Source organism: Orbicella franksi, chromosome 1 (assembly GCF_964199315.1).
Source record: "Orbicella franksi chromosome 1, jaOrbFran1.1, whole genome shotgun sequence".
In the NCBI taxonomy this organism is placed as follows: domain Eukaryota; kingdom Metazoa; phylum Cnidaria; class Anthozoa; order Scleractinia; family Merulinidae; genus Orbicella; species Orbicella franksi.
Window position 1 is genome coordinate 10,106,232 of NC_138145.1, and position 27,915 is coordinate 10,134,146.

The 27,915-nt window shown below is 39.2% G+C and overlaps 1 protein-coding gene across 3 annotated transcripts; it reads left to right on the forward strand.

Moving 5' to 3' along the window:
• On the forward strand, window positions 1-26,926 carry LOC145489050 (uncharacterized). Of its 3 annotated transcripts, none has more exons than XM_081467951.1 (33): window positions 1-381; window positions 1,500-1,557; window positions 2,468-2,558; window positions 2,686-2,778; window positions 3,234-3,557; window positions 3,797-4,076; window positions 4,542-6,161; window positions 6,705-6,910; window positions 7,614-9,303; window positions 9,875-10,038; window positions 10,184-10,242; window positions 11,839-11,968; window positions 12,449-12,619; window positions 12,978-13,075; window positions 13,718-13,799; window positions 14,293-14,398; window positions 14,559-14,670; window positions 14,910-14,964; window positions 15,097-15,153; window positions 15,977-16,030; window positions 16,288-16,374; window positions 17,048-17,134; window positions 17,376-17,994; window positions 18,551-18,630; window positions 18,884-18,976; window positions 19,451-19,504; window positions 19,941-20,049; window positions 20,171-20,359; window positions 20,512-20,652; window positions 21,114-21,195; window positions 21,416-21,452; window positions 22,412-22,474; window positions 23,712-26,926. In XM_081467951.1, the coding sequence occupies exons 1-33, from the start codon at window positions 339-341 to the stop codon at window positions 23,838-23,840; spliced, it is 7,263 nt and encodes a 2,420-aa protein (XP_081324077.1). In that variant the 5' UTR covers window positions 1-338; the 3' UTR covers window positions 23,841-26,926. The 3 variants fall into 3 exon arrangements, with proteins under 3 accessions (XP_081324077.1, XP_081324085.1, XP_081324093.1); XM_081467959.1 differs by having other exon boundaries at window positions 2-381; window positions 7,617-9,303; window positions 23,712-26,925; XM_081467967.1 differs by lacking the exon at window positions 22,412-22,474 and having other exon boundaries at window positions 2-381; window positions 23,712-26,925.
• Window positions 26,927-27,915: the final 989 nt, after the last annotated feature.

The following is a 27,915-nucleotide window of genomic DNA, read 5'->3' on the forward strand; positions in this document are numbered from 1 at the left end:
CGTAAACAATGCGTGAAGTGACGTGGCGGTATCATTTGCTATGGTGAGTTCAATGCCGGAAAGTTCATTAGCATAATATGTTAAAAAGTTAGCTCTTCGTAAACTGTGTTAGACTCACCAAACTTCGTTTTACTTTGCTGCACGTTTAACCGATGTTTTCCTCGGCTCTTTGGTAAACTTTGGCTTCGTCCCGTTGCGGGGAAGTCAAAGGATTCCGCCATGGAAGGGGGGACCTCTGAAGTGCAAAACATCCTGGTCTAAGCATCGTGAATTCGCTCTACAGCTTTGTCGTGCGTATAGTTTCTTCATCGGTAGATTTGCTGCGGTCAGCCTACAATATGGCACAGATTCCAGGCATTTTTAACGCAGCTCAATTCTTCGGTAAGTTTTTTTGCTTGAAGCTAAAAATCTTTAGGGCTTACTGTCGCGATGAAAACCTGTTTTAGACACCGGTTATAAAGTTCTACCAGCAAAAGCCGACTTTTCTGAAGTCACGGTTCACAGACTGAAATAGATATTGAAAGGTCGGGCGATTCTCTTTAACTGAGAATTTTCTTGGCGAATTTTATCAGCAGGTTATCTTATATTTAGAGAAAACTGCTTACAGTTTATCCTGTGTCGTTTGTGTACCGTTTACAGATATTTTACTTCCGGTTGGTTATTTTCTCGAAACTTGAAGAACAGAGAAAATTCAACGTGCTTGTTTAATGAAATAAATGGTGAATAGCTTTACTCATGATATCTTAATTTTCATTTCTCTTAAATTCTTGCAGAAGCAACCCAAGTTTTATTTATAAATAGTGTTATTAATCCTTTTAACACAAAGGATTCAAATTCTTTTGTTGAAAAAAAGAAGGGCAAATATATATAATATTTCTCTCTTAGTATTTAGGCATGGAATGTCTGGCAGGGTCTTTGCACAGTAGTTGGTGTGTGTGTGGAACTTATTTGTAAACTAGTGAAACTAAATAATACTTGTTCCTTGTTTATTACACAGTTATTCAAGAGATATCATGTGGTTCAATATTAACCTTGGTACATGGTGGTATTTTCCTTTGTTTTTTTGATATAAATTGTAATACATTACATTACACCAGGACGAAGGAAAATATCAAGTTGTACAAAGGGTTAAATTGAACTACAACAAATATAGAACAAAATGATTGTCCAGGAAAAATAGGATGGTCTAGTTTTAAAACTCGCAATAGATGTAAGTAGGTAATGCTATTAAATATAAATATAGACCCACTAGCATTCTATCTGAATGCTGTTTTCCATGAACTATGCTACTCACTATCTGTTCTGTTGTAGATGGTGAGTAGCCTAGCACAATGAATGACTGGTAGATTTACACTGAAACAATTAGATTATTCGCTGTTGATTTCTACATATATATATGGTAGTTGATTTGGGCTGGGCCCTCGTCAACTATGAAATCTTGCGATAGAAATCTCAAGCTCATAATCTAACTGTTAAATATTATGGCATTTGAATTTCAGGTAATTCAAGTCCGAAAAAAGGCCAGCAAGATTCTTTTTGGGATCAACAATCTAACAGGTAATAAAAGTATTTCCTTCGTAGACATAGACATAGCCATTTTTCCTGGACAATTCTGTTCAAGGGGAAAAGGAGCAATGAGAATAACCCTTAAGCCTGGTACATGTCCAAGAATTCTTTTCTTTTTTATGTTCAGACTTCCAAACCACTAATTTGGATAGTCTATCAACCAATAGGATGTAAGTTGCTGTTGTCTTACCCTGATGTTCTCATGTTCTCCATTCAACAGTTCAGATAATATCTTCTTGGTGTTCTAGAAGCATTTTCTCTATGGGCAAAGTTACTTTGGTATAATCTTAGCACTGTTTTAACCGAAAAGCAGTAAAATAGCTGTGATAGTGTTTCTTTGATATTTAGGAGAGTACTGGAAAATCTTTCCTGACCTCGCAATATTTAGTGGCTCTTAACATTTAGCATCAATTACCATCTTTCTTCCTTCAGCCACATGTGGCAGTCTTCAAAAGTCCTTGTTTCCTCTTGACAAATTTTAGAAATCTCTGAGTCATCTTCAAAGTATACAATGCCTGTAGGTCATTTGTGAAATGTTTGGAATTTTTAGCTGGTGCAGAGAGGTTGATAAGATTGAACAGTCCAGGCTCACGTCCTGACTGTGTCATAGTGTTGCATTCTTGGGCAAGGCACTTTACTGTTGCCTGTAGTGCCTCTGTCCAGAAAGGTGTATAAATGGGTACATGGCATATTTAATTCTGGGGATAACAGCCTCCCATCTATTGGGAAGAAGGGGTACTAGATATACTACTAGCTGCTTTACTCTACTGAAACCAGGACCAACCCCAGGGGTATGTTAGGAGACACTTTGGCCAGACACAAATCTCTTTTTAGCTGGGGTCAGAATAGATCTTATAATAACTAGCTAATTTAGTACTTGCATTGTTCTTGTTTGATTTAGTGTGAACCATTCATCAGGATCAGCACAGTATCAGCATCCTTTTGAGGGAAATTCTACAGCTGCTGCTGATCCTTTTATGACCAGTGTGCAGGTACAAATTTTTATTTCTGTATCTAAAATAGCAATGAGTGAGTAATATTGCTTGGCTTTATTACTAGTGGATAAATACACATGATTATACATTCTAAACTTATGTAAGCTAACTAATTTCTCCATAGAATGAGTTTGATGGCTGGGACGAATGGCCAGCAGAAGATGATTTTTATAGCAATGATTCTTTCCATCAGAATCATGTAGGACCATATGATCTGGTAGGATACAAAAATTGGTTGTGCTCTATGATTCTTGTTTGTTTAAAAAAAAAGTAAAATAATTTTTTTTTTGTAATCTTTACTAACTAAATAGCTGACTTATAAACTGGCCAGTTGTGAGGATGATTCCTCCTCCTCCCCCTGCCCCGGTTTGACCATCTAGAGGAAAGTTTTTCTCATAAAAAAGTTCAGATAGTACAGTTCAGTCTCTTACTGGTAATGTTAATGAAACCCTTTTAAAATAACACTAAATGTGTAAGTTGAAAATTTTCATCTATGAGAAGAAAGTCGTACAGTCCAGCGGAAGAATTCATTCCTCTCCACGCCTACCAGAGTTGGATTTGTACCCTATTGTTTCCCTTCTGCATTTCCTCTTTATTAAAATGTTGTTTTTCATCTCTATTAAGACAGCATGCTTAACAATTTCTCCAATGTTCTTAAACTTATCTTTACAGGGAAGTACTCCTAACCACAATACTGGCTATAACGATTCCCAGCTTGTTGTTCCTGAGCACGGTCACTATCAAGAGGATCTCTCTGAGAGTAGCAACTCCTCGTCAGTAGAGTCATCTCCTCGTGGAATGGACCCTGAACTTAACAATACGTGGGTTGAGGAAGAAACCACACCCTATTCTTTCTCCAAGTATCCCCCTGCTATGGCATTATCAGGTCAGAACATGACACCACAGACTGCCACCTTACAAAGTTCAGGAGCTGACTTCTTTGACCATTATTTCAATGGGCAAACAAATACAGAACAAAGTGATGTGGGAGAACAGGTTAGTTATTTGATTACATATACACATGTTGCAGTTAAATGAAGGAGGGGGCACCAGAGGCTTCTATCCACTTAATGCTACAGAAACTGAGAGAAACTCTAACAGTATTTGCACCTAGGTCAAGAATTTTTTTGTTTTCCAAAAGGCATCAAACATGTTGGCATCCTTTGGAGTTAAAAGATTAGATAAATTGTGACCAATTTTCTGTCAAGTAAAACAATGCTGCATTTGGTCAACAGAGTTCAACATCTAATGGGCGCACATATGCCAGTGTGTGCCAGGCTGGTGTGCCTGCAGCTCCCTATCAGGACCATGCACAGAACCTGTATTTTAATCAAGAACAGTCACATGTGGCTCCCTCATCACAAGCAGTTGGCACTCCTGAGTTGTTTAACCCCCAGGATAATGAGCTGGGTGCTGAGACATGGAGTCGAGAACCTGAATTAGGCAGCTGGTCTCCTGTGTTTAATCACGAGGAGATCAGTGATCAACAACATATGCCTGAATCATTTGAGCCAGGTAATAATTAATAGTTAGTAATAATAGAGAGCTTGTGGCTCCCTGTGAGGACTACGTGCACAGCACCACCTGGATTTTTACCAGGGGTAGTTTGCTTGTTTGTTGCAAACAGTTGGTGTTCCTTAGTTGTTTCTATATCAGATATCCCAAGATTTTGTGGAATTCAGAACCTTAATTGGGTCTCTGGTATTTAATTACAACCTGGACAAGATAATGGAACCATTTGATCAGGAGTATGAAAGCCAGTGATGACCAATACTCAAAATAAAGGCTGTTGGTGATGTGGTGAACCCAACAGGTCATTTGCCTGTAGCCTCCAGGCTTGTTAGTAACCCTGGACTCACATCATTAATCAAATATTAAAATTCTAACGACAGATGCATTAATTATATGGTGTATATATCTTTTTAGAGAACATTTTATTAACTGCTATAATATATTGTTCTTCTAAATATAAATATGAAGGTGATTGTGTTAAAGAAGAGACAATGGATGATGCTGGTCCAGTGCAAGCAGACCCATTTGCTGTGGATTGTACCAAGAAAGGTATCTTCCCTGAAGAAGAGTCAGCATCACATTTAAATTTCTTTGATAATGTTCACCCACAAATTCCGATAGAAGACATGTCGGAGCTGCTTGGAAACCTGCATCCTGCAGCTTTTGTGGCCTCTCCAGCAACGGGTGATGCCATGTTGCACAACAGTGATTTCAAGCCTTCACTAAAAGAACGTGTGCAAGCAGACCCTTTTGCTGTGCAGAGTTGGCAGAGAGATAGCTATCCTGTAGCGGCTCAAGCATCCCATCGCAAATTGTTTGACAATGTTCACCCACAAGGTCCCATGGAAGGCATGTCAGAACTTCACGGAAACCTCCAGCCCAGAGCTTTTCCAGTCACAAGAGCAGAGGGTGATGTTATGTTGAACCATAGTGATCTAGAACCCTCACTACAAGAACCTGTGCAAGCAGACCCTTATCTTGCGCAGAAAGATAGCTTCCTTGAAGAAGCTCCAGTGTCAAATCTGAATTTGAATGAACATCAACCACAAGCTCCCATGGAAGGCATGTCAGAGCATCATGGAAACCTTCAGCCTGGAGCTTTTCAAGCCTCACCAGCAGAGGGTGACGTCATGTCACATTCTAGTGATTTGGAGCCTCCATCACAAGAACAATTTGAGGCAGTTCCACGCAGTACAGTGCCTCCAGGTGTCCAGCCTAATATCCTGCAGAACATTGTTGAACAGCCTGAAACACTGCAGAACGTGGCTTTTTCAAAGGGCGACGTTAAGTTGCATCATGATAGTGATTTGGACCCTGCACCCAGTATGATGCTTGCGGGTGTACCACCTGCTATCCCACAAGCTTCTGCTCAAAATGGTGAACCATTGCAAACTGTGACTCCAGGTGTTCCAACATCTATACAACAAGCTTCTGTTCAACATCCTGAACCACTGCAGGACATGGCTCTCTCAAATAATGATCTTGTGTTGCATCGTAGTGATTTAGAGCCTCCACTCAGTATGGTACCTCCAGGTGTGCCAACAGCTACACAACAAGCTTCTTTTCAAAAGCCTGAGCCAGTCCAGGCCAGTTTGGTACCTCCAGGTAATCTGCCTTCTACTCCACAAGCTTCTGTCCAACAGCCTGAACCACCACAGGACATGGCTCTCCCAGAGGGTGATATCATGTTGCACCGTAATGATTTGGAGCCTCCACCCAAAATGGTACCACCAGTTGTCCCAGCATCTATCCCACAAGCTTCTGTTCAACAGCCTGAACCAGTGCAGAACATGGCCGAAAATATACGGGCTGATCCTGATCATGATGCCTACACCAAATTGCCATCTCATGAAAAACCTTTAGTAGACTCCTTGGACCACAAGCCATCAATGGATAGTCCCTCTGGGACATTCAAGCCATCATCAGTAGTTGAAGCAGTGCAACCTCCCTCTCTGGGCAAAGCGCCTTCAGAGGGAACTCCACTTGAGTTGTTTAAACCAGCTCCTGTTGAGCAGATGCAACTACATATGCCTCCTAAGATGGAGGGACAATTTCAGCCAAGTGGGAAGCCGAAGTCTGTAGTAGATGGTAAGAAAGTGCATAAAAATTGATGATCATTATATAATTATGTAGTACATATTTTCACTTCTCAAATGTTCATTTTAAAGGGCCAGATGGACCTCAACTATACATGGACACACAATACTGCCTCTCTTGCACACTCATAGGTTGACATGGGTTTGTTAGTGGAAACCTTAGCAAGCAGACACCAGCTAGGAACCAGGCACTTTTGTGGATAGAAGTCAAGTCCCAAAATTAAATCCCTTCATTTATATACTGTGCATACAGTAAATTATACCCTAATGTAGTTGTCATAGTAATGTATTTCCACTTCTCAACATGCCTCCACTACTGAAGAATTTTCTACCAAACTGGGTAGAAACCTCTTGACAGATTATTTTTGTAGTGTTTTGAAACTTGGCTGTACATAAACTTTTAAAAGATCTTTGTCGCATTCTGGTAGTCTCATGTCTCAGCTCTTTTTTTTTTTTAAATAGATTAAATTTTTTGTGAACCCTGTGATGTAATCTGTATTACAACTGTATTATGCTTGACTTATCTTGTCTGTAGAACCAGACAGTCCTCGAGATGCCATTCAGGCCGCATTTCTCCAAAAGCAACTGGCTGGGAAAGCGCCTGCTTCCTCCCCACGCACATCTCTGTGGATGAATAGTGTTCCACTACCAGCGCCATGTGTACTGGCTCCAGCAGTTGTTGCTGCAGTTGAATCCTCTGAATTTCATGGCAATGATCGAACATCTCCTGCTGACAGAAAGGTATGTTTTATATTACTTGCAAAAATGTTTAGACTATTTTAATTTTAGACAAAAAAAGGAACCGGAAATAAAGCATCCAAAATTTTAAGCATCTGAAATATTTACAGTACAGTAACTTTGAAGTAGATCCAAAGCTCTTAGTTTCCTTTATGCTGGGCTTTATGGAGCAAACTCTAGTTGAGACACTGCTTGATGGCTTGATAGGATAAAAAGATAATAAAAAGTGTGAGAAAATTAGAAGTCTGAAAAAAGGACGTCCAGAATATTTTGCAAGTAAATGTAGTTTTTGGCACAAAATTAACAGGCCTTTTTTCTGTGGCACCCAATCATGGCACCTTGCCAGACATGATGTTTTTACTCTAACTTACTAGCTTTCAGTTGTCATTTACATATTAGTAACTGGTGTACTATCTTAGATAGCTTTTTGCTTAATAATTAAGTAAAAAGCTACCTAAGTGAACCTGTCTGTGATAGTGTTTGTGAGTGCAAATGTGTGTGTAGGTTTTTGTGTTTCTAGGACTAAGGTATGGAATCTAAATGTCTCACTGACATAATATCTGAGTTGGCCACTAGGCTTCTTTCCAGGTAGCTGAGTACTGTCAAAGTTAATTTTCCCTCCTCCAAAATAATGTAAACTACATTTTTAGTTTACTTCTTAAAGGTGGTTGTTGCTCTGTACCCTGATGCATGTGCTCTTCACCAGCAGGGCATACAGCTTCAAGTTACAGATGCACCACACCAGCAAATTACACCAGTTCAAGCAGAAGTGCCTGGGCCAGTGCTATCTAAACCATTTCAACCCACTCAAGGTCAGGATATGTTTCCACCCACACCATATGCAAGTTCATCTGCAACACAGGAGAAAGTATCGAGAGAACTGCCTGGTGTTTCAACTACACCAGCCTCAGTGCAAGTCACTGGACAAGAATTACCTCAGTCAGTGCAGTCTGCACCATTTCAACACACTAAAGGTCAGGATCTCTTTACACCCTCACCATATGCAACTTCATCTGCAATAGAGGAGAATGTATTGAGAGAATTGCCTGGTGCTTCAATGGCACAAGCCTCGATACGAGCCACTCGACAAGAATTGCCTCAGACAGTGCAATCTCCACCATTTCAACCCACACAAGGTCAGGAAATCTTTGCACCCTCACCATACATATCATCATCTGCAACACAGGAGAGCATATTGAGAAAATTGCCTGGTCCTTCAACTACACCAGCCTCAATGTCAGCCACACAACAGGAATTATCTCAGCCAGTGCAATCTGTACCATTTCAACCCACTCAAGGTCAGGAAATCTATACACCCTCACCAGCTACACGAACATCTGCAGCAGTAGAGAAAAAAAGAGAATTGCCTGATGCCTCAACGGTAGCGGCCCCTGTGCAGATGTCACTGGCATCCTTACTTCAGGGAGGTAAGGGTCGTCCAAAGAAGAAAACATCGGAAACATCTAAAATGGATGTAGGATCATCACAGGATGTTACTGTACCATCTCAGGAAACCTCGCCGCCAAATCCATTTGCATCTCAGTCTGGTTCACCATCAGTTCCTCCATTAAATTCTGTAGATGAGTCATCTCGTAATTCTGAACAACAATTGAACATTGAGTCTCTTGGCTCAGGTGATAGAACAGATCACCGGTATTTGCCTCCTAATGAGAGTGAATATCACGATTCTTATTCACGTGAAAATTCACAGAGTCGAGATGATCCTTACTATGAGCATAATAGGAGAGAGCCTTATTATGACCAGGACAGGAGGGAAAATGATCGTAGGGACTATGATAGAAGAGACTATGACAGGCGAGAACATGAGAAGCGTGACTATGACAGGCATGATTATGACAGAAGAGACCGAGGAGAATTTGACAGAAGGGAAAGTGATTACAGCAGGAGAGATTATGATTCTAGGGAATATGATAGAAGGGATTTTGGTAGAAGAGATTATGAAAGGAGGGACAGCTATCATGATCGAAGGGATCCTTATTATGGGTATGGGTCACCAAGACAAGGCAGAAGGGGTTACAATGAAGGACGTTCTTCTAGGGAAGACTTGTATAGAGCGCCTGATCCTGGATATGCTCATTCATACCACAGTGGACGTAGTACGCCATCATCGGACTATGAAAGAAACACCCCTGCATATGATTATTCATCATCGTCATACGCTTCACATCAGTATGGTTATCCATCATACGCTGATTCTCAATCCATGGACATGTATCAATATTTAACAATGTTGTACTATTATTATCCACAACATTATGAACAGTACTGCGCCCAACAGGGCTACTATAACATGGGTTATACCCCAGAACAGCTGGCGCAATTCTACAGTGGTATACCATACCCTCCTGGGTATGAAGGTTCACAGCCAGAGCAAGGTATGAATGGATTTGCTTTGTTGTTACTTGTGAGAAAACACACTGTAAGAAACTGCTCCCTAAAAGCAAGTGCTTCTTTAAACCTACAGTGTATGCAATGCAGTTCACTTGTTGATCACCAGATCAAAGAGGGTGAAAGTTTGGGAACATTAAAAAAAAGACTGTGAAAACAATCACCTACTGCTTGTTTTCCCACAGCCTTCCTCATATCACAAAACTGTTTAAAAGTTTAAATCTTAACTTGACAGAAACATATCAAGAAAATTTTACCTATGAATTTCTCAAAAAATAATTCATTGCTATGCAAAGTTAACAGAACGGACTTATGTGCTTCTAATTACCACAAAGAGAATAAAAGAGAGTAAAGCTAGCAAAAGGACAATAGTTCCATTGAAAGCAAAATTATACTACGTACATAAATGACCAATCACATCTTCTGACCAATAGCCAGAATTCATCAGTTAAAGTTTACATACCTCTTCAAGAATTACAAGATTGTCATCAGAAATGGCAGAACAGGGTACTTGAGTTGAGTGAATGTGTATTTTGTCTTTTCTCTTCTTGGTTCTAGCTGCTGAGGCTGAAGTCCAAGAATCTGAGCCTGCAAGACTAACCCCTCCCTTGTACAGGGTGCAGCACCCCTTGGTACAGTTCACTGGTGGTGGCCGGCTGATTTCACTGATGAGTAGTGAAGATGAAGAGGAGCAACCTAAATGTGTCATTGCATCAGTGCAGGTCAGTATAGTCTACGGTGTGAATGGAAATTCTCATTCAAGAATTCAAATGCTAATTTGGAAGATGAAAAGTTTCAAAATGTATTCCAAACTTGACTTATTTTATGATTTATTTTATAAATCATCATGTTTTCCTTTCTACACAGATGGTGTTTAGTGTTGCAGAGATGGAGATCATTAAAGCATTTCCTGGTCCACTCTCTAGGTCTGTTGAAATGCTTTGAGTCATGCATAATGATGTACTATTACTTCAGGGTTACCACCAGCATGTGATGGATGTGAGATGGTAGATAGCCAGGCATCAAGGCCATAGGCACCCTGGGCCAACTGATAGTTATGATCATTTCATATCCAACAAACAAAAATGACCAGTAATTGATTTATTAAAACAAAAATGTTATTAATCTTGCTAATTGTATTTAAAAATCAAAAAAAAGGAAAATAGCAGATGTGGGGCAAGGAAGCATGAATGCAAACTGGATTCAAACATTTTGATACCAAAACACTAGCCTGCGAACAGGCTCCCGGTTGGTTTCAGAGCGAGCTAGCCGAGTGTAGAACAGGGCAAGCGGGACGAGCTGAGAGCGGTCTGGTGACGAGGGAGTGCACGGGGGAGCCTGTAGACATTCCATTGATGCCGCCATTCCGTGATACCAGCTCCTGGTATCAAGATCTGATTGGTTGAATCGATGACTGTTGACAGCTTTGAGAAGCTTTGAGATAAATATTTGACAGATCTTGACAACTGCTTGTAAATTTGCATAATTCTTGCCGCGACCGACAAAGATGGCTTCTGTGTGCAATGTACAGTTCACTGACATGGAATTCGAGGCAGCTTTGAGCAATTCTTTGCCACATTTTCATCACATCTCTGTGTAAAATGGGGTTGACTAGCCTACACAACTTCTACGGTTCGTGACATTTGTACATTTGCTGTTCTCTGTTCGGTCACTCGACCTTTCTTGTCGCTTCACTCGTGTTCATGAAGGGCACTTCATGTTGTGTAATAAGGAGGAATTTTAAGTGGAGTGGAGCCGTTAGATCGTGCTATGGCAAATTTTTATAGGTCATAGGTCTGCATGGTTTCCGCTGTTATATGCATGTCGGCTTGTTATTACTGTGCAAGAATAAACCACGCGAATGACTTGCCTGGCACAAGAAAGGCAAGACAATTCCGGGAAATTCATTCCACAGTGTAAACAATGTCCTAGCTTTCCAACTTTGGCAGCCAAAACCACACTCTCTTGACCAGAAGCCCCAGTCAGTTCTTTGTTTTTTACCCTGTTAAAAACTGACACCACCGGCACTCTTTTCCCTTCAAGCGGATTTAATAACTTTTTGGAGAAACGGCAAATACGTTCCCGTTCACCTTACATTTCCCCTTACTGCAAAACCCGCGTGCGGTAGAATGCTACAAAAAGCCGATATATCAGCGCGGGAAAAACCATCAATTTTGACAGGTTTAATTACCTACTTGACTGATTTGTAACAGGCTAATCACCAAAGGGCGGAACGGCGTATCAAAAACAATTTCTACAGGCTCCCCCACCTCCCACTCGCTTCGCTCACGGATTCATGCTCTGACTCCCACTCGCTTTGCTCACGGAATCACGCTTTCGCTCACCGAATTTTTTTTCCACCCTCACTAGGAGCCTGTTCGCAGGCTACCAAAACACATGAAAAAAATTCTTGAGTTTAACTTTCTTGAGTAAATTTAATGTGCATGTATTAGGTTAATTGTGTAGAGCTGATTTATGAAGTGGCAAGTTAAGAGTGGTCACCTTTTTCATCCCAATAATAGCATATACTCAAGTAGGACAGAGGTGATATCTTACTGTGAACTGAGGAGTACTGTAACTGACATGTCTGCTGATGGTTTGGTGAAATCTCTCATATGGAAGATTTTAGCAAATTTGGTCAAACACAATGGGGTATGTACATGTAGTTACAACTTAACATTACTGCCTCCAAGCTTGCATACATGCCTATCTGTCTGTCTGTCTGTCTGTCTGTGTGTACATCCGTCTATCCATCTGTCCATCTACCTGCCGGCTACCTGTGTGTCTGTCAGTCTGCCTGCCTGTGCCCATTTGTTTGTTTTTCATCTCATCTTCAAATCATGGAAACCGTAAATATAGGATATCTTTGAATTTCCAGTAAACCCTTGATGAAAAAGCAAGAATCTGAATCTAAATAGTTTTGACTTGAAAATCTTTATTTCCAAGCTGCAGACTTAAAGACAAATTGCTGTGCTTGTTGAAAACACATGAACAAAGCTATTAATTTGAATTTACGAAAGAATGCTAATCTAGTAAAATTTATCATCTATTTCAAGATCAAGCATTTGTAGAACATTGATCTAAGTTGAGTGCACTGATTTCTGTTGGTGAATTTTGAATGGTACTTTGCAGGCATTTGTGGCTTCAGATTTGGCTGAGTTGATTATGGAGAACTGGAGGAGCTGTAACTCTTCAGACCAAAATGAATTCCTCTCTGCTGAGGCTGGGCCACTATCATCAGAGTATGAAAAGAGCAAACATCTTAGTGTTTTTAGAGAGATGCTCTTAGCTGGAGCAACCAAGGTAAGACAAATGGGCTTTTCTTGTATAAACAATCTTTAAGGGCCGGTTAGATTACTCTTATTTAGCTTTTGGCCCTGTTTTTTTCCCTGGCTCATATAGTGGATTTGACTAAACTCTGGTTCATGGGGAAAAAAACCAACCCCTTCCTACTCTAGCCTGAAATTTCAGTCATTTCCGGCCCTCAGCCTTACTGGCTTGGAGGCTTGAGATGCCTACTATTACTCGTAGTTTAAAGCTCATTAGTTTCATGACTGCTCTTTTAACCCACTGGAATAACAAAGAGTTCAGAAAGAAGCCATTACTGGGGTAGACTATCTCATGTTATTTGACTGCTTGTTTGTATTCATTCTTGTATCAGGATGCCCTTGAATACACAATGAGATATGGTCTGTGGGGACATGCAATGGTGCTAGCATCAAAAATGGACAAGAAGGTGCAAAATGAAGTCACAAACAGGTATGTTGTGAATGAACTAACTACAAGGTGTAATGTGTAAACTGTGTGTGTCAAGGTACAGAATTTAGTGGTTATGAATTAGAAAATGAATTAAGAAAAGTCATTATCTATGTCATGTAGAAGGTTATTTTTGTTCATTGTGGTAGGATACAATAATGATAAAGCATATTGTACATGTACATATGTACCACTTGAGATGTAGATTGTAGTGTTTCAAGATAAACTAAATGTTGCTATCTACATCTCTTGAAGTGACTACATTGTGAGACAAATGATAATCCTTAATTTATTATTAAGTTATCATCTAGTTGGGGCCAGTTAAGCCATGAAATGAGGATGATGTTGAATGGTTAAACTAAGCATGTGCAATCAACAGAATATGTGCCTATCTAATCTTTTATTTATAGCGCTCAGACGGATCACAAAATGTGATCAGATACAGTGGTTATCTTGAGGACTTTTTACTTACTTTTTACATTTTACTTAGATCAATACATCATAGGCCTTAGAAATTGCCCTGCGAATGTCTAGCTGTCAGTTTGTTCAGTTAGCAGTAGACGCCCATGCTGGCCAGGTTCACTTTATACAGTAGTGTACCGTCTAGCTTAATTCTTTTGTCTTGTGCATTTCTCGTGATGTCAGGTTCATGAAGACCATGACCGACTTTGACCCAATCCACACAGTTTATGATCATCTTTCAGGACGGCAGCCTGTAGCATTAATGGTAAGCTAAAGTTTTGTTCTGTTTATTGATTGGCAAAAAACTGTTTTGCTCTCACTGATGTAGTCCACGTGTGTAGGTCTGGCTGTTTGAATTATGTTATTTCTGGTTCATCCACATACCATATACAGTGGTAACCAGATGAAATGTTTGTAGTTTTACCTGTGATGCAACCTATCTCACCTGTAACTTGCCAAATTTCAAAGGATCATTTTTTTCATGTACCTTCCTGGAATGGAGTTGATGGCAAAAAAATCCTCTTCAGAATCCAACCTACCCCTTCCAGGATGCTGGCTATCCCAGCTGCAATCTGCACACTTCTCATCTCTGCTCATTCTACCCAGTCTCTTACCTATCCAGTTGGGCCCTGGTGATCAGACTTGATTTAATATTAATATAGGCCTGTTGAAGTTGTGACTAGATGATCCATTGGAAGTATTCTGGATCAGATTTCCATTTTTTTTGCCACTTCTGATTCTGCTTACTCCTCTGTTAGACGCCTGATGACTGGCAACGGAACCTTGCAGCAATGGTGGCCAATCCACCTCGTCAGCATCCCCAGTCTAACAAAAGAAACATGATCTGTTTGGGAGACACTCTCAGTAAGTGCTGTATACAGTATTCAGTTATTTCCTAGCAAATTATTAATATGCAAACATTTTGAATTGCTGTAAGTTGTTCTCTGGGCTACTTTTCCCTTTCAGTCGACCTTTACCCTCATAATGTAATTATTGGTAACTATTTTGAATTCTGTTATTTCAGTGGCTAATGACCAAGTCTGGGCAGCACATTTGTGCTACACTTTGGCTGGTGAGCGATTTGGCTTTCCATATGATGAAAAGACCAAGATGGCACTGATAGGAATTGATCATAGGTAATGATAGGGTTCACTTTGACACTGGTATAATAAATTAAAATTATAAGATAACAAACTCAGTAAGTAGCTATTATTTTACAGGCACTGTGTTATTATAATTATGATGAAGAAAGTTTTGTGTAACATACAGGTTAATGAGGTTAAGTTAATATATTGAAATGGAACATCAGCGATAATGGAGGTTGTGGTGAAATTGGCAAAATTTTCACCCTAATAAAATTTCTTTGTCTTAACAGAAAGAAAACAATCACAGACCAGCACATTCCTCTTGAAAACCTGCAAATGATGGAGGTATGGACTATAAACGACTTAATATCTTGGTTTACAACATTGTGCACTTGTAGAAAGACATGAAACTGAATTAATGGAGCAACATATGTTTACTAAAAGTTATTATTATTATTATTTTTCTTTTTTTTGCAGGTGCTAGAGTATGCTGTCAGTTTAAATAGCGAGGACCATTATATCCCTGTCTTACAGGTTTGTAACAATTGTAACTCAGGTGTTGTGTGGAAGGAGTACATGTAGCTGGGGCTACTAAACTACAGTGGGGACCTTTAGATTGGACTGCGAGTACAAGATTGAGTATGATTTTCGAATTTGAAACCAGTGACATTTCCACAGCCCTTACTCTTCATGTTGGTTTTGGATAGAGAGGGTAGCTCGTGAGATGAGATGGATTTATGACGTGATAATGTGAAGCCTGAAACTAGAATTGAAAAGTCGTACTTGTACCGGATTTCATACTCATACCCAAAGCTAGGTCACCTAATAAAATATAGCTTGCTCTTAGAGCAACATTTATAGTAAGACTTACTAGCCCTACTTATGTCGCTCACAGTGGCCTTTGATTCTGCCAAATGATGGTCTGTGCTCAAATTGACTCTCAAGTTAAGGATGGTTTGCTTGGCCTTTTTGTGGCTGGTGAGGCCAGTCTAGCTTGTGAAGGCTAAAGAAATCCCCCAGCAATCAGAGTTATTGTCTTGTTATACTCAGTAAACTCTTTCCAGTTCAAAATTGTACTGATAGATAAATGCAGCGTTAAAACCTTAGGTATTTGTACTCTGGTGACTAGAGGCCAAGGGTAGGTTGATGACTCACTTTGCTTTGTGAAGAGTGAATGCCCGAAACCTTGCTACTAACAGTAGTTAATTTTCAAGTTCATAAATGTAGCTAAATGACTCTGGAAGATTGTAATTACATGGCCAAAGAAACAATGCACATGAACAGAAAACTGCAAATTTGTAAATGCAAACGATCTCAGTCATGTAATTTTCTAACATTACTGTTCTTCCTCCCTTAGACATACAAATATCTCCATGCTAATAAGTTGGCTGAAGCAGGCTTCATTGATGAGGTAAGATAAAAAGACATCCTTGGTGTAGACTGCTGATTTACTTTCATTCCCTCAGACAGTAAGCAATAAACTTTGTCTATTTTGATCTCAATTAGGGTACATATATTGTAAGTTATACTGGTAATTCATGTACGTTTCCAAGGAGTATAAGGAGTCTAAAAGTTATGTTTTATGCTTGACCACATACACGTACCAAAGTTTACAATGGATCAGGAAATGACAAAGCAGTAATTTATTGTTGCCTTTTACCATGACAGGCTTTGCACTATGCAGATCTCACTGGAAAAATATTAATTAAACATCCTCACCACTTCAACTCAACTTTAATTAAGAACATGAAGGAGGTAAGAGTTGCTATTTTACTTTAGGCAAACCTTCAGTAATGGAAGCAGTGTGAAGATGACATTGATTTCTGAAATGAATTTAAGTCATGTTCCTTGATCACTTTTGGTGAGATATACCAAGAACAGACTTGTCATACATGTGGTATGAAACAAGAAGAGTTAGTACTTGTGCCTTTCAGTTAGCTTGTAATTAAGTGGGATATCTTTCATGTTAAATGCTACCAAAAGCATTACTTTACTGAGATGATTCAACATTTTTCAGTATTTTTCCATTCTCCTTTCCCAATATGGTTTTTCAAGTTATCATTCTGTCAGCAGTTTTGATTTTAATGTTTTCTCAGTTTGTTGATGGTAAATGTAATAATTTTCAAGCCACTCTTTAAGAAGTGAGTTAACAGTGATCAGATTCAGATTTTGTTAGCACATAACTGCAATTATTGAATTTACGTTGGTCCTCTGATGCAGAGAAAGAATTAAACACTCCTTTTTAATGTAACTCAAGAAAATCATTCTATACACCAAGTCAAAGTTTTAGTCAAGTTCAAAGCTTTTGACCATTCCACACATCCTGCATTCATCAAGCGAATAATTTTACGTTTGGACCAGTTGTCATGTGATGTAGTTCAGTTAAGTTGCAATAATTCATGTAGCCATACCTTTCTTTACATCTCAGCTGACAGATAGATTGAATCCTGAGGGTCAAGATGCTGCTGTTGCAGAAACAACAGAAATGTTGGACAGGCTTCTACAAGCTAAAGATGTAAGCATAACAATTCTCTTGGTATTTTACTGTCATTCTCAGGCCTTAGGTAGGGTGTGAAGTAAGTCCATGCATCTTTACACTGGAACCATAAAATGCTTTTTAATTAGAAACATCAATATCTTTTGCATTCATTGGTAAGAGTCTTCTTGAGTGTTAGAAACAAGTCAATGCTTCTTCCCAGCGCACTCACACTGTGGTTCAACTCATCAAAGTTATTATTTTTTGGTTGCCTTTACAGTCATCCCAGATCAGTAGCTCTGTGACTGAGAGTGAAGGCGAGGTGGAAGATCCTCTGGCAGAGAGTTCAGCATCATTTTTCTCTGGATATGACCCAGTTAACACACCTAAACATCAGGTTGAGAAAACTGAGCAAGTCCAGCATCAAGATTCTTGGGCTGAACCCACATCAAGTGCACCTGCAGTAAGCCAAGACTCCATGGCTGATCTTCACCAGGATTCATGGTCTGGTAGTACGGATACACGAGTAATCCAGCCTGATCTTCCTCCAGCTCAGCAGCTTCCCCCTAGCACAGGTCCACAGCCATCATCGCCAAGGAAGGAGCCTCCCCCAGCTGTTGATCCCCCTGCACAGCCAACCTTCTTTGTTCCAGGTCCACCTGTCTCACAGGAGCTTCCTGGACAGATGGAGAGTGAGCAACCAGCACCAACGGAGGTGCAGCCTTTTTATAATCAGCAGCCACCATGGAATAACAGTCAACACCTGCCATGGAATGACAGTCAACACCTGCCATGGAATGACAGTCAGCAGCCAACATGGAATGACAGTCAACAGTCCTCATGGTCAGAAGGGGTTGGATATGAAGAGTCAAAGAAAGTTGAGCCCCCTCCAGCTAAAGGTACGCAGTGAAACAAAAACAGATTTCTACAGTTAAACCCCCATTGAGCAACCGCCACTGGGGAAATGGGAGGTTTTCACTCAATAGGGGTTGGCCACAAAGCTTAACTAGTAGAAATGTCAATTTATATAAACACAAAAATGCTTGAAGGCTTGCAACTAGTGTTGCACATAATAACACCTATCACTGTTTCCTGATGCACTTGTCGCAAAAGTTTAATGTACTTTGAAACTTGCAATCGCGTCAAGACAATCATCACAGTCACTTTGTAGTTTGTACTCGAACAAACAAAGCCAAACTACATGCATTAAAATTTAAATATTGGGTGGCCACTTAATAGGGTTAAAGAAGATAGACAACCCTCACTGGATGACCAAAAGGTGGCTGTGGCCACTTGAAAGAGGTGGCCGGTAAATACTGGCAGGAGTTTTATTTACAGTATTTGTGACAACAATTTCAGGACTTTGATAACTGGCTGCTTAATAAGGGGTGGCTGCTTTAGCGAGGTTTGACTTAATGTTTTATTGGAAGATTGCAAATTTCATGTTGTTTGCAGAACCTGAGCCACTTGCAAAAGAAGAACCAAAGCCTAAACCATCTGCAAAGGCAAAGAAAAAGGCAAATAATGGCAGTCAGGTTGGTTAAATGATGTTATTCTCCTTTATACACTTGATCCCCATACACACGTACCTCAGTCCTTTCAGCCCAAATTATTTGCTCGTGACTGCTAGGCAGGTATGTTACTTACTTGAAGATTTTCATTTTTCTCATCACTTCTATTTAACAGTCAGAGTGCCAATCAATCAACCAAAAAGATGTTTTGAAGGAACATAACCCCAGGTGGTATTAAATTATTGGCATTTCATAGTATGTCTTCTATTCTTTTCAGGGTGGTTGGTTCTCTGGCCTCTCGGGGATAATTCAGAAGGTTATTCCTCGTGGCCCTAATGAAATGATTCTTCCAGATGACACAAAAAAATCGGTAAGGTCTTATGTGACACACTGTCTTACTGCCCAGTATAGGTTAAGTCTGCATACGAGCCAAGCAGCCCTTAAGGCTGGAGCTTATCCCAGTTTCTGTAGCATGAAGCAACTAGGAGTATTTCTATTCCCCCCCTGGATGGGATGTTAGAGTCCATAGCAGGGTTACCCCAGCATCAAGTTTGTCGGCATCCATTTATACACCTGAGTAGAGAGAGTCACTGTGAGAGTAAAGTGTCTTGCCCAAGAGCACAACACAATGTACCCAGCCAGGGCTCAATCCTGGACTGCTTGATCCAGAGATGAATGCCCTAATCATGAGGCCATCGTGCCTCTGAGGATCATTGTTTAATGACCCAACTTAAGGTTGTGAAGGATCTCTGTAGGATCTCCTTTTCTAGAATAAAGTTGTTTTTGGCTTTGCGTCCAAACATGATCTACTTTTAACATTGTTATCTTAACAATCCTGTATTAGATTTACTGGGATGAGGATCTTAAAAAGTGGGTCAACGCAGATGAAGACGAGGAGGTGTGTGTATGATGATTTTCATAGATATTATTAGTTCCTTAGATTGTCCAATCTCAATTTGAATCAACTGAGCCAAACCTTGTGAGAAAAACTTATCCTAGTGTGTTGTCTAACTGAAGATTACAGCAAATTTAGCTTGTTTTCAAATGAAGATTTGAAAAATTTCCAGATGATAGTATTTAACAACAGCTGTATACTATGTTGTTACTTCTCCCAAGCAATTTTGTTATGGTAACTGGCTGTTTTGGAATATGTGCTATAGGGTCTGCTCAAATGAACAATTTATAAAGCAATTTGTGAAAAATAAAATGCGCCCATATGGAGAATCTCAATAAATACAAAACCGGCCAAAGTAACCAGGGATGCTTTAGATCAAATGTCATTGGAAGACGATTCTATTGTACTGTAAACTAACATGACTTCTTTTCTTTTGCAGGAGACGGCTCCTCCACCTCCACCTCCTAGTGACATGCAGCTTGGTGGTGGAATGCCTCCTCCAATGCCTCCTCCAATGCCTCTTGGTCATGGCATACCCCCCAATGGAGGTAACAATTTGCTGATGTAGTTTTTTTTTCCTGATTTTGTGCTGTTTCTGCATGTCCCCATCTCTGTGAATCTGGTGTGCAACAGAAGGTGCATGCGTTAATCTCTGATTGTTTTGTCTAGGTACTGCAGTTAAAGGTGTGGGTGGACGGGCTGGTTCACCTCCATTTAGCCCTATGCTCATGCCCAATGTACCTGGGAGGCCAACTCTTCCAGGAAGCCTGCAGCCAAGTCCGGGAATGCCTACTGGTATGGCCACACCTCCTGTGGCTTCTAAATTTTCCAGAAAGGCACATGGTGGCAGCAGACATGGTGAGCAGTTGGTGAAATTTCATGCATTTGTCTCTGTTTAGGCTAAGCCTTATACTTGCCGGTGTAAAGGGCAACCTTTTCAACATCACTGATCAATTTGAGCTTAGGAAATTGTGAATCACTTAATCATGTTTTTTTCTCTCTCCCTGCAGCTAAGAAATATGTGGATGTTCTGAACCCAGGTGGAAAAAGCTCTAATTCTGCTATGCTTCCAAGCAGCCTTCTTCCTATGATGCCAATGCCTGGCGCCGAATTCAAAGGCAATTTCTTTGTGCCTTCTCCTGTGAATACAGGTAATAGAATGCTACTTGCTTTCCTGGCCTGCTTGTCCGCATATGTAGTCCTTTCTCCACTGCAAAGTTATCCCTGGGGTCACTTGCTGGGAGATCAGTTTGTTTAGTAGATGTGAGTCGCAGCACATAGTTGCCTGCAGCTCTGAACAGTTGCAATTAGTTTCAAAGTCGTGTCCCTGGTATTTATACAGTGGCATAACTGGAGAAATATACAGAGCACCAAGCTTATGGAATGCTAACTTTGTTTCTTATCAGACAGTCTTCCTATTGAATGTAAAAAACTTTAATCACAGACAGAATAGGTCGAATAAACTTGTAAAAGAAATTGTCCAATAAACATTGTATTTAACCAACCACACCTCGCCATTCTCTGTTTCCGTTTGAATACAGGTTTGGTATTCAATGGCAGAGCACAAAGTATTTTTAGCATGTATAGCTCACATTCCTTTGTTTGTTTTCAGACACATCTGATGAAAGAACACATGAGCAAACTCTTGATCAGTCGCCAGCTATTGGCAATCCTTCTTCACGTCCCTCATCTAGGTATGTTGGCAAGTTATCAATAGATGTAAAATAGCAAAGAACCCACTCACTAGTAATGAGTTTTGAGATTTTGGGAAGTGAGTACCATCTACATTGAATTGTTGGGTGCTACATGTTCAAATGTAGGGCCTGGCTGCGTAAATTCTGTTGTTGTTGTTGTTGTTGTTGTTGTCGTCGTCGTCGCTGTGTTTTAAAACCAACCTTTCTTTGACTCTTTTAGAAATGAAGATGAGGATGGGGGTGATAAACAGTCACAGGTAAACTTTCCTTTCTGTGTTTTCTAAGACAAAAACAAAATTTAAAATTGATTTTGATAGCCCTGGCAGTGGTTCTGCTCCAACCAAGGCTGAAGTGTGCTGCTTGTGGTAAATCTGATGTGAAGAAACTTACCATCTCAGGATTTCATTCTTTCATTTGTACAGAATTTTGTTGGGCTGCTTTGGTTATAGTAGTCGCAGTGTAGTTGTCAAACATGAGAGATTTCTTCCATGAAAGGACACATGCTCACATTTTTGCCATTTAACCCATTCAAATCTGATGACGACTTACGTGTAACCAAGTTTCAGTTTAAACTAATTAGAAAATTAAAGCACCTTTGGAATTAAATTTCTTTGAAATGTATGTAATATGTAAGCTGTTTCGAATTAAAATCAAAGAGATGCTTTATTTTTTTTAAAAAGGATATGATTTAATAAGAGGTTAAGTAAATGTTTCAACTAGTTGAAATCAATATTTCAGTAATAGTGATATCACGTAAACTGTGAAAGAAGATAAATGCTCACAATCGCATTTCGTGTTTTTCTTTACTGCATTAATATAAATTACCAGCTTGTCATAAAAGTTAGATAATTTACAAAATAAAAGTTCATCAACCCATCCACATTGATGAGAGTAATCATTTCACTTTGAACAAAAATCCTTAAAGGAGACCCACACAGTAAGACCACCATGTATGATATGGTGTATTGCCACCTTGGAGGTTATTTATCTTAGGCAATTCAAGAATACAAAAATTTGATTTAAAATAAAAAAAAGTTAAACTTAATCTTTGTTTCTGTCGCTGTAAGGAAGAGAACATGCGAAGATTACTGAATTGACGGAAGGCTGTCAATCGATAACGAAGCAAAAATGGGGAAACACTTTAAATTTCACTTGCTTTGTTTCATGTGCACTATTTCTGATTGTATTTGCTTAACTAGCACATTTTTTATTTCAGCATTCCCGTTCAAGCTCTGTTTCTCTCGCATCTGCTGAAGTGCGTAGCTATATGATGCCCCAGGTATATTCACTGTCATGATTCTGCCACTTACAGTCTACTAGTTAGCTTAGTTCAGGCAGAGTCAGTGGGGCAATAATTAGGCAGCAAAACATTGACTAGAAAAATAAAAAAGCTGAAGCTTTGGGAGGGTGACCCTCACTGCATGTTTACCCAATTGCTCTCATTTATTTATTTATTTATTTATTTATTGTTTTGGTCGATGAAGGGTACGTTTAGGGGTGTAGAAAACCCAAACAAAGAACATTAGGTGTTCAAAGCATGTGTATTCCAAGGTCCCCTACTTAAATTTCCCTTGAGGCTTGAATATTTTTGTAAACTTCTTCATCTGCCTGAAATGTAACTGCTTTCCGATTCAAAAGAACTTGCAAGTGTACTTTTAACAGCTTGTTTGTCAATGCCTTTGCCAAGTTAAATGATACATTTAAAATAGGGTCTAAACTAGAAGTTAAGACTTCGTTACAGTATGCAAAGCTCTGCTCGATGTCATAACTGAGAACTTAAAGTTGTCTAAAATAAACTGATAAAGTTACTGTAAATGGGTCTGTCATTGCATTTGAATGAGATAATACATTTTAATGTGTGGTATTACTTGCTAACCGGTTACATCTCTTTTTTCTAAAAATTAACATAACCTAACAGTTTGATAATTGCTATTTATCATGTTGGCTTGACTTTATGTGATTTAACGTAAACAAATCCTTGCATTACGCCAGTTAGACTGTCTAAAAGTATTTTCCAATAACTATTTCCTGGCTTGTTGGTTTTGCCGTTCGCGCTCGCGACTTCATCGCTCCAAAATTACCCTCTCGCCTCGCTCGAGGGAGATGAATAAGCGAAAGTTGAGCAAGTTCGACTTGTGGCAAGTGTAGACGCCAGTCAAACACACACAAAAAACCCTTGCTTTGCACGCATGATTCTTTCTACAATCATGAGCCATCTGCCAAGAAGAAATAAAAAGAAATAAGGCTTGGGTCAGTTTGTACTTGAAGAACACTTTATACCATACAGTGACGTTTTACAGTGACATCATATCTTTGACCACCTCTATTATACTGACACTTTGTTCTGTCCCTCCAATGTTCGTATTAGCGAGGTTTGACTGTACTTCTGAATTGGTTAAATTCCCATTTCTACAACACTTCTTTATGATATCGTCCCTGTTTTTCCTCATTAGTTACCAACCTACACATTTTTTTATGCGAGTGTCGTTCTAACAACTCTCTCTTCGTGTCCACAGGATCCCGACCCACCCCCACAGGAAATGAATGCTGCGCCACCCCCAATGCTCTTTGATCCGATGGCTTTTAGCCAGCCTAGTGCTCAGGCCTCTCCGAGAAAGTCACGTTATCCGGGAATCCGGAAATAAACTTATTCTTCTAAGGAAAATATTTTAATTAATAATTGGAGGTTTTGAAATATTTGTCTGAAAATATTTAATATTGAAATGATGTTATGCTTTTAAAAAAAAAAATGTTGTTTTTCTATCGCTCTATCTCCTTCTATTCTTCTCTCTCTCCCTATCTCTGTCTTATCTTTTAAATTTCTTAAGTGTCGCTCTCATTATTTTCATTTTCACGTGAATTTTCTTGCCAGGGCTCTATGCCAAATTTTTAATCCGTCAGTGAAGATTGTTTTTGAATGTGCAGTGGACAATTGACAGATAGTCCACATTTCATAAAAGTGAATTGATTTATTTTTCAACCAGACAAATATTTCAAAATCTCCAATTCCTATTGCCGTAGGTAAAATTGCTTGAACAAAAAAGGTACTTAATTTAAAATTGTAATAGTTAGAAAAAATGGGGGGTCTTAACACCGTATTTATAAATTCCGTAATATTTTAATCACAGCTCTTTCCTGTGTATGTAAGTATAGGTCAGTTATCGTTCGTCTTTTTAAGGCAAACTGTCAAGGGTTAATTTGTTCTGAATTTACAACACACTGATATCATTTGACTTGACATTCTTCCATTCTTCCAGACTTTCACCAAAATTTTACTTATTTCCTTGTTATTTCTTTAACCTGGGTTTTCAATACTCAAACCTTCCAACTGTGTCCAAATCGAATCTCTATTTTTATTTTGACTCAACAACATACTAAATTGATTTTAGCTGTTTAACTTTCAAGACATTTCAAATAAGAGCCAGACTTTCACTAAAATTTTACTTATTTCCTTGTTATCTCTTTAACCTAGTTTCTCAGTATTCAAACCTTCCAAACTGTTTCCAAATGGAATCTCTATTTTATTTTGAGTTTAAAACGTACTAAATTGATTTTAGCAGTTTAACATTCAGGACATTTTAAATAAGAGCCAGATTTTCATCAATTTTTTATTTAGTTTTTGTTTCTTATCTCTTGAAGGCCAATTTTTTTCAGTATTCAAACTTTCCAAAGTATTTCCAAATCGAAACTTGTTCAGTTTTGTTTCTTTGTCGTTGCTCTTATTTCCACGTTGTCTTCTGGGAAACAACTACACGATTTATGCTCATAGTTAACCATTACTTATTTGCTTTTCATTGCTGCTTCAGTCATCGTTTTTCTTTTATTTAATTCTTTTAACCCCGTCCTGAAGGAAGAAGCCAGTGTTGATCTTACGAAATTGCCGCCATGTTGGATGATGTCTCCACTGTCAGTTCTCCCAATATGGCGGCTGATCCTAAGTATACCGACAGGGTCTTTGCTAAAGAGGAGCCAGTTTGTTTTGATGGTTTGTTGTGTGTGGTCTCTCAGTAGTCATGCTGGACGGCTTGGTTTATTGTTAGTTCTCCCAGTATGACTGTCGAGCTTTATCACGTAACAGACACTCACAATAAATTTGGCTTCTTTTTTTGGCTAAGAGACTGAATTGCACACCTTTTTCTGCCACATTGGACGATTTCTTTAGTTGTTAGTTCTCCTAATATGGCGGCTGATCCTCAGCATACCGACAGCGTCTTTGCTAAAGAGGAGCCAGTTTGTTTTGATGGTTCGTTGTGTGTGGTCTCTCGGCAGTCATGCTGGACGACTTGGTCTATTGTTAGTTCTCCCAGTATGACTGTCGAGCTTTATCACGTAACAGACACTCACAGTAAATTTGGCTTCTTTTTTTGGTGAAGATACTGAATTGCACACCTTTTTCTGCCACATTGGACGATTTCTTTAGTTGTTAGTTCTCCTAATGTGGCTGTTGTCATCTTGGATGCTACTGGCTATTTTCTTCAGAGTTGGGATCTTTCTTTATTTTCAACGTCTTTATAAATTTGTAAATCATCACTTGGTTTATTCTTTTCCTGGTTTTATTCAAATCTGACCTATTGCAATGCACTTCCTGCAGCTGTTTTCCTTCCTGTCTTTTTCTCTCTTTTATTTTCTCTCTAGCTAACGTTGAAAATCTGGCTCATTTCGGAAACTTATTTTTTTGTCAATTTGTGCTAACAGGCTGTACTTTTTTTCCCTTATTCGTTTTTTTTTTCCATCATCTAACCTTGAAAGTCTGGCCCTTTCCAGGAACTCAATTTTTTTTTTTGTTCGTAACGAAGAGGCTCTACCTTTTTCTCTTTTTTTTCTTTTTTTTTTCTTCTTTTTTCATTATCTAACCTTGAAAGTGTGACTTGTTATTACGGGAACTTTATTGTCAGTTTGTACTAAAGAAGCTTAATTACTTACTGTACTTTGTTGTAGTTTATTTTCCTTTGTCTAACCCTTGAAGGTCTGGGTCATTTTGGTAACTTTATTTCTGTCACTGTTTAAGGTGCCTTTCTAATTTTCAAGCGAGAGTAAATAATTTCCATGGGGTTCAGTGATGCAAAGAACCCCAAGACATGAAAGTGTCCAAAATAAAATGAATATGTGAGTAGTCACTTATTCCTTGTCTCGATTGTAAAGGCTTGTTACTTCAAACTGTACATGAAATTATGGAATTAATTTCTTTTCCTTTTGTTAATTTATCTTGGGGATTATCAGCGTGTGCAAGCAGTGGTATACTGTCACGCGTGATTTGCGTATCATTTTCTTGGGTGATTTTGTTGTAGTTTTTCATTTCCTTAAATTTTGAGAGCGTAGTGAATCATTCACTAGGCTTTGAATGATTTTGCTTTGATGCATGATAAGCTTTGAAACAACGACGTAAAGCTCTTCGAACGTCGCCCGGCCCCACAATACAGTGTACAACTAAAACTGTCCCCGCTTTTTAGGATATAATTAAAGGAAGGGGAACTGGTCCTCAATGAGCCGAATCGACTAATAGGAAGACTAATCTATTTTCCTCGCCGGGAAAGTTTCAATGCACTTGTCCATCATGATGTCGCTATTCTACGCTACTATCTGTCACTGTCAAATTTCTCACATACTAATTTGACTAATTTTCTCGTCAATTTTAATGTCTTTTTCCCTCATTTATTCCCGGCTTTTGCCATCTTGGGGTCTTGTTATTGTAAAAAACAAATTGACGTCAGTTTTTTATGCGTCTGTCATCTTGTTGATGATAAATTGCGTCATAACATGGTCAAAGTGGCTGTGGAACCACTAGCCGCAGGCGAGTGGTTTCGTAGTAAACTGACAATGTTATGACGAAATTTATCATCAATAAGAGGACAGACGCGTAGAAAACTGACGTCAATTTGTTTTTTACAATAACAAGACCCCAAGACGGCAAAAGCCGGGAATGAATGAGGGGAAAAGACGCCGTAAACAAGGATAAGTGAATTTTATTCAAAATGACGCGAACATCAGTAGCTTTTCTCACTTTTTGATTGGCTACTTAAAAAAGTCCATAAATCTCATTGGTTAAAAAGTTGGCAGTTTGATAGCTGAAAGTTGAACTTGAAAGCTCGCATAAATTAAAATTTTATCGGTCTGTACTCTTATTGATGATAAAAATGAGCCAATCAACGCGCGAGAAATTAGACAGTTATTATAAAAAAGAGATTATAAGAGCACTGGTGACAAAGATAAAGCCATCACGCGCGATCTTGAACATTTTGCCAACGTTTTGCAGCGTATTTCAATCCTGGTTTGGTCAGTCCCTATATAAGCAACAAATTGCATCTAAATTAAACGGGAGTTCATTGCAGAAATAATCATCAAAATCATTTATAATGACTTTCAATTCGAGACACCCAACGCACTCATTTTTCATATACGGTCAAACACACCCGGGTCCCGGACGTAGTTTCAGATGAATTTTACGAGTAGTGCATGCATTTTCTAGTAAAACGCTCGGGTTTACATAATAAAAATGTGTTACGTCAAATTCTTGGCCTCGTTTAATTTCTCGGAGTTTAAAATCACTGAAATATTGAAAACTGGATAGAGGAGACTACCAACACTACTAAGCAGGCCTTGAGATGGAACCCACGGGGAAAGCGGGAGAGAGAGAGGTCAAGGAACAACTGGCGACGGTCAATGGATGGGGAGATGAGGGAGGCAGGCTTCAACTGCAGGCAACATTTGGAGAGCCAGTCA

Bases quoted from the DNA above. Each gene is read 5' to 3' on its own strand.
- LOC145489050 (XM_081467951.1), top strand. From the start codon at position 339: ATGGCACAGATTCCAGGCATTTTTAACGCAGCTCAATTCTTCG. The intron at 382-1,499 runs GTAAGTTTTTTT...TTTGAATTTCAG, and splicing joins TAACGCAGCTCAATTCTTCG to GTAATTCAAGTCCGAAAAAA. The intron at 20,653-21,113 runs GTAATAGAATGC...GTTTGTTTTCAG, and splicing joins GCCTTCTCCTGTGAATACAG to ACACATCTGATGAAAGAACA.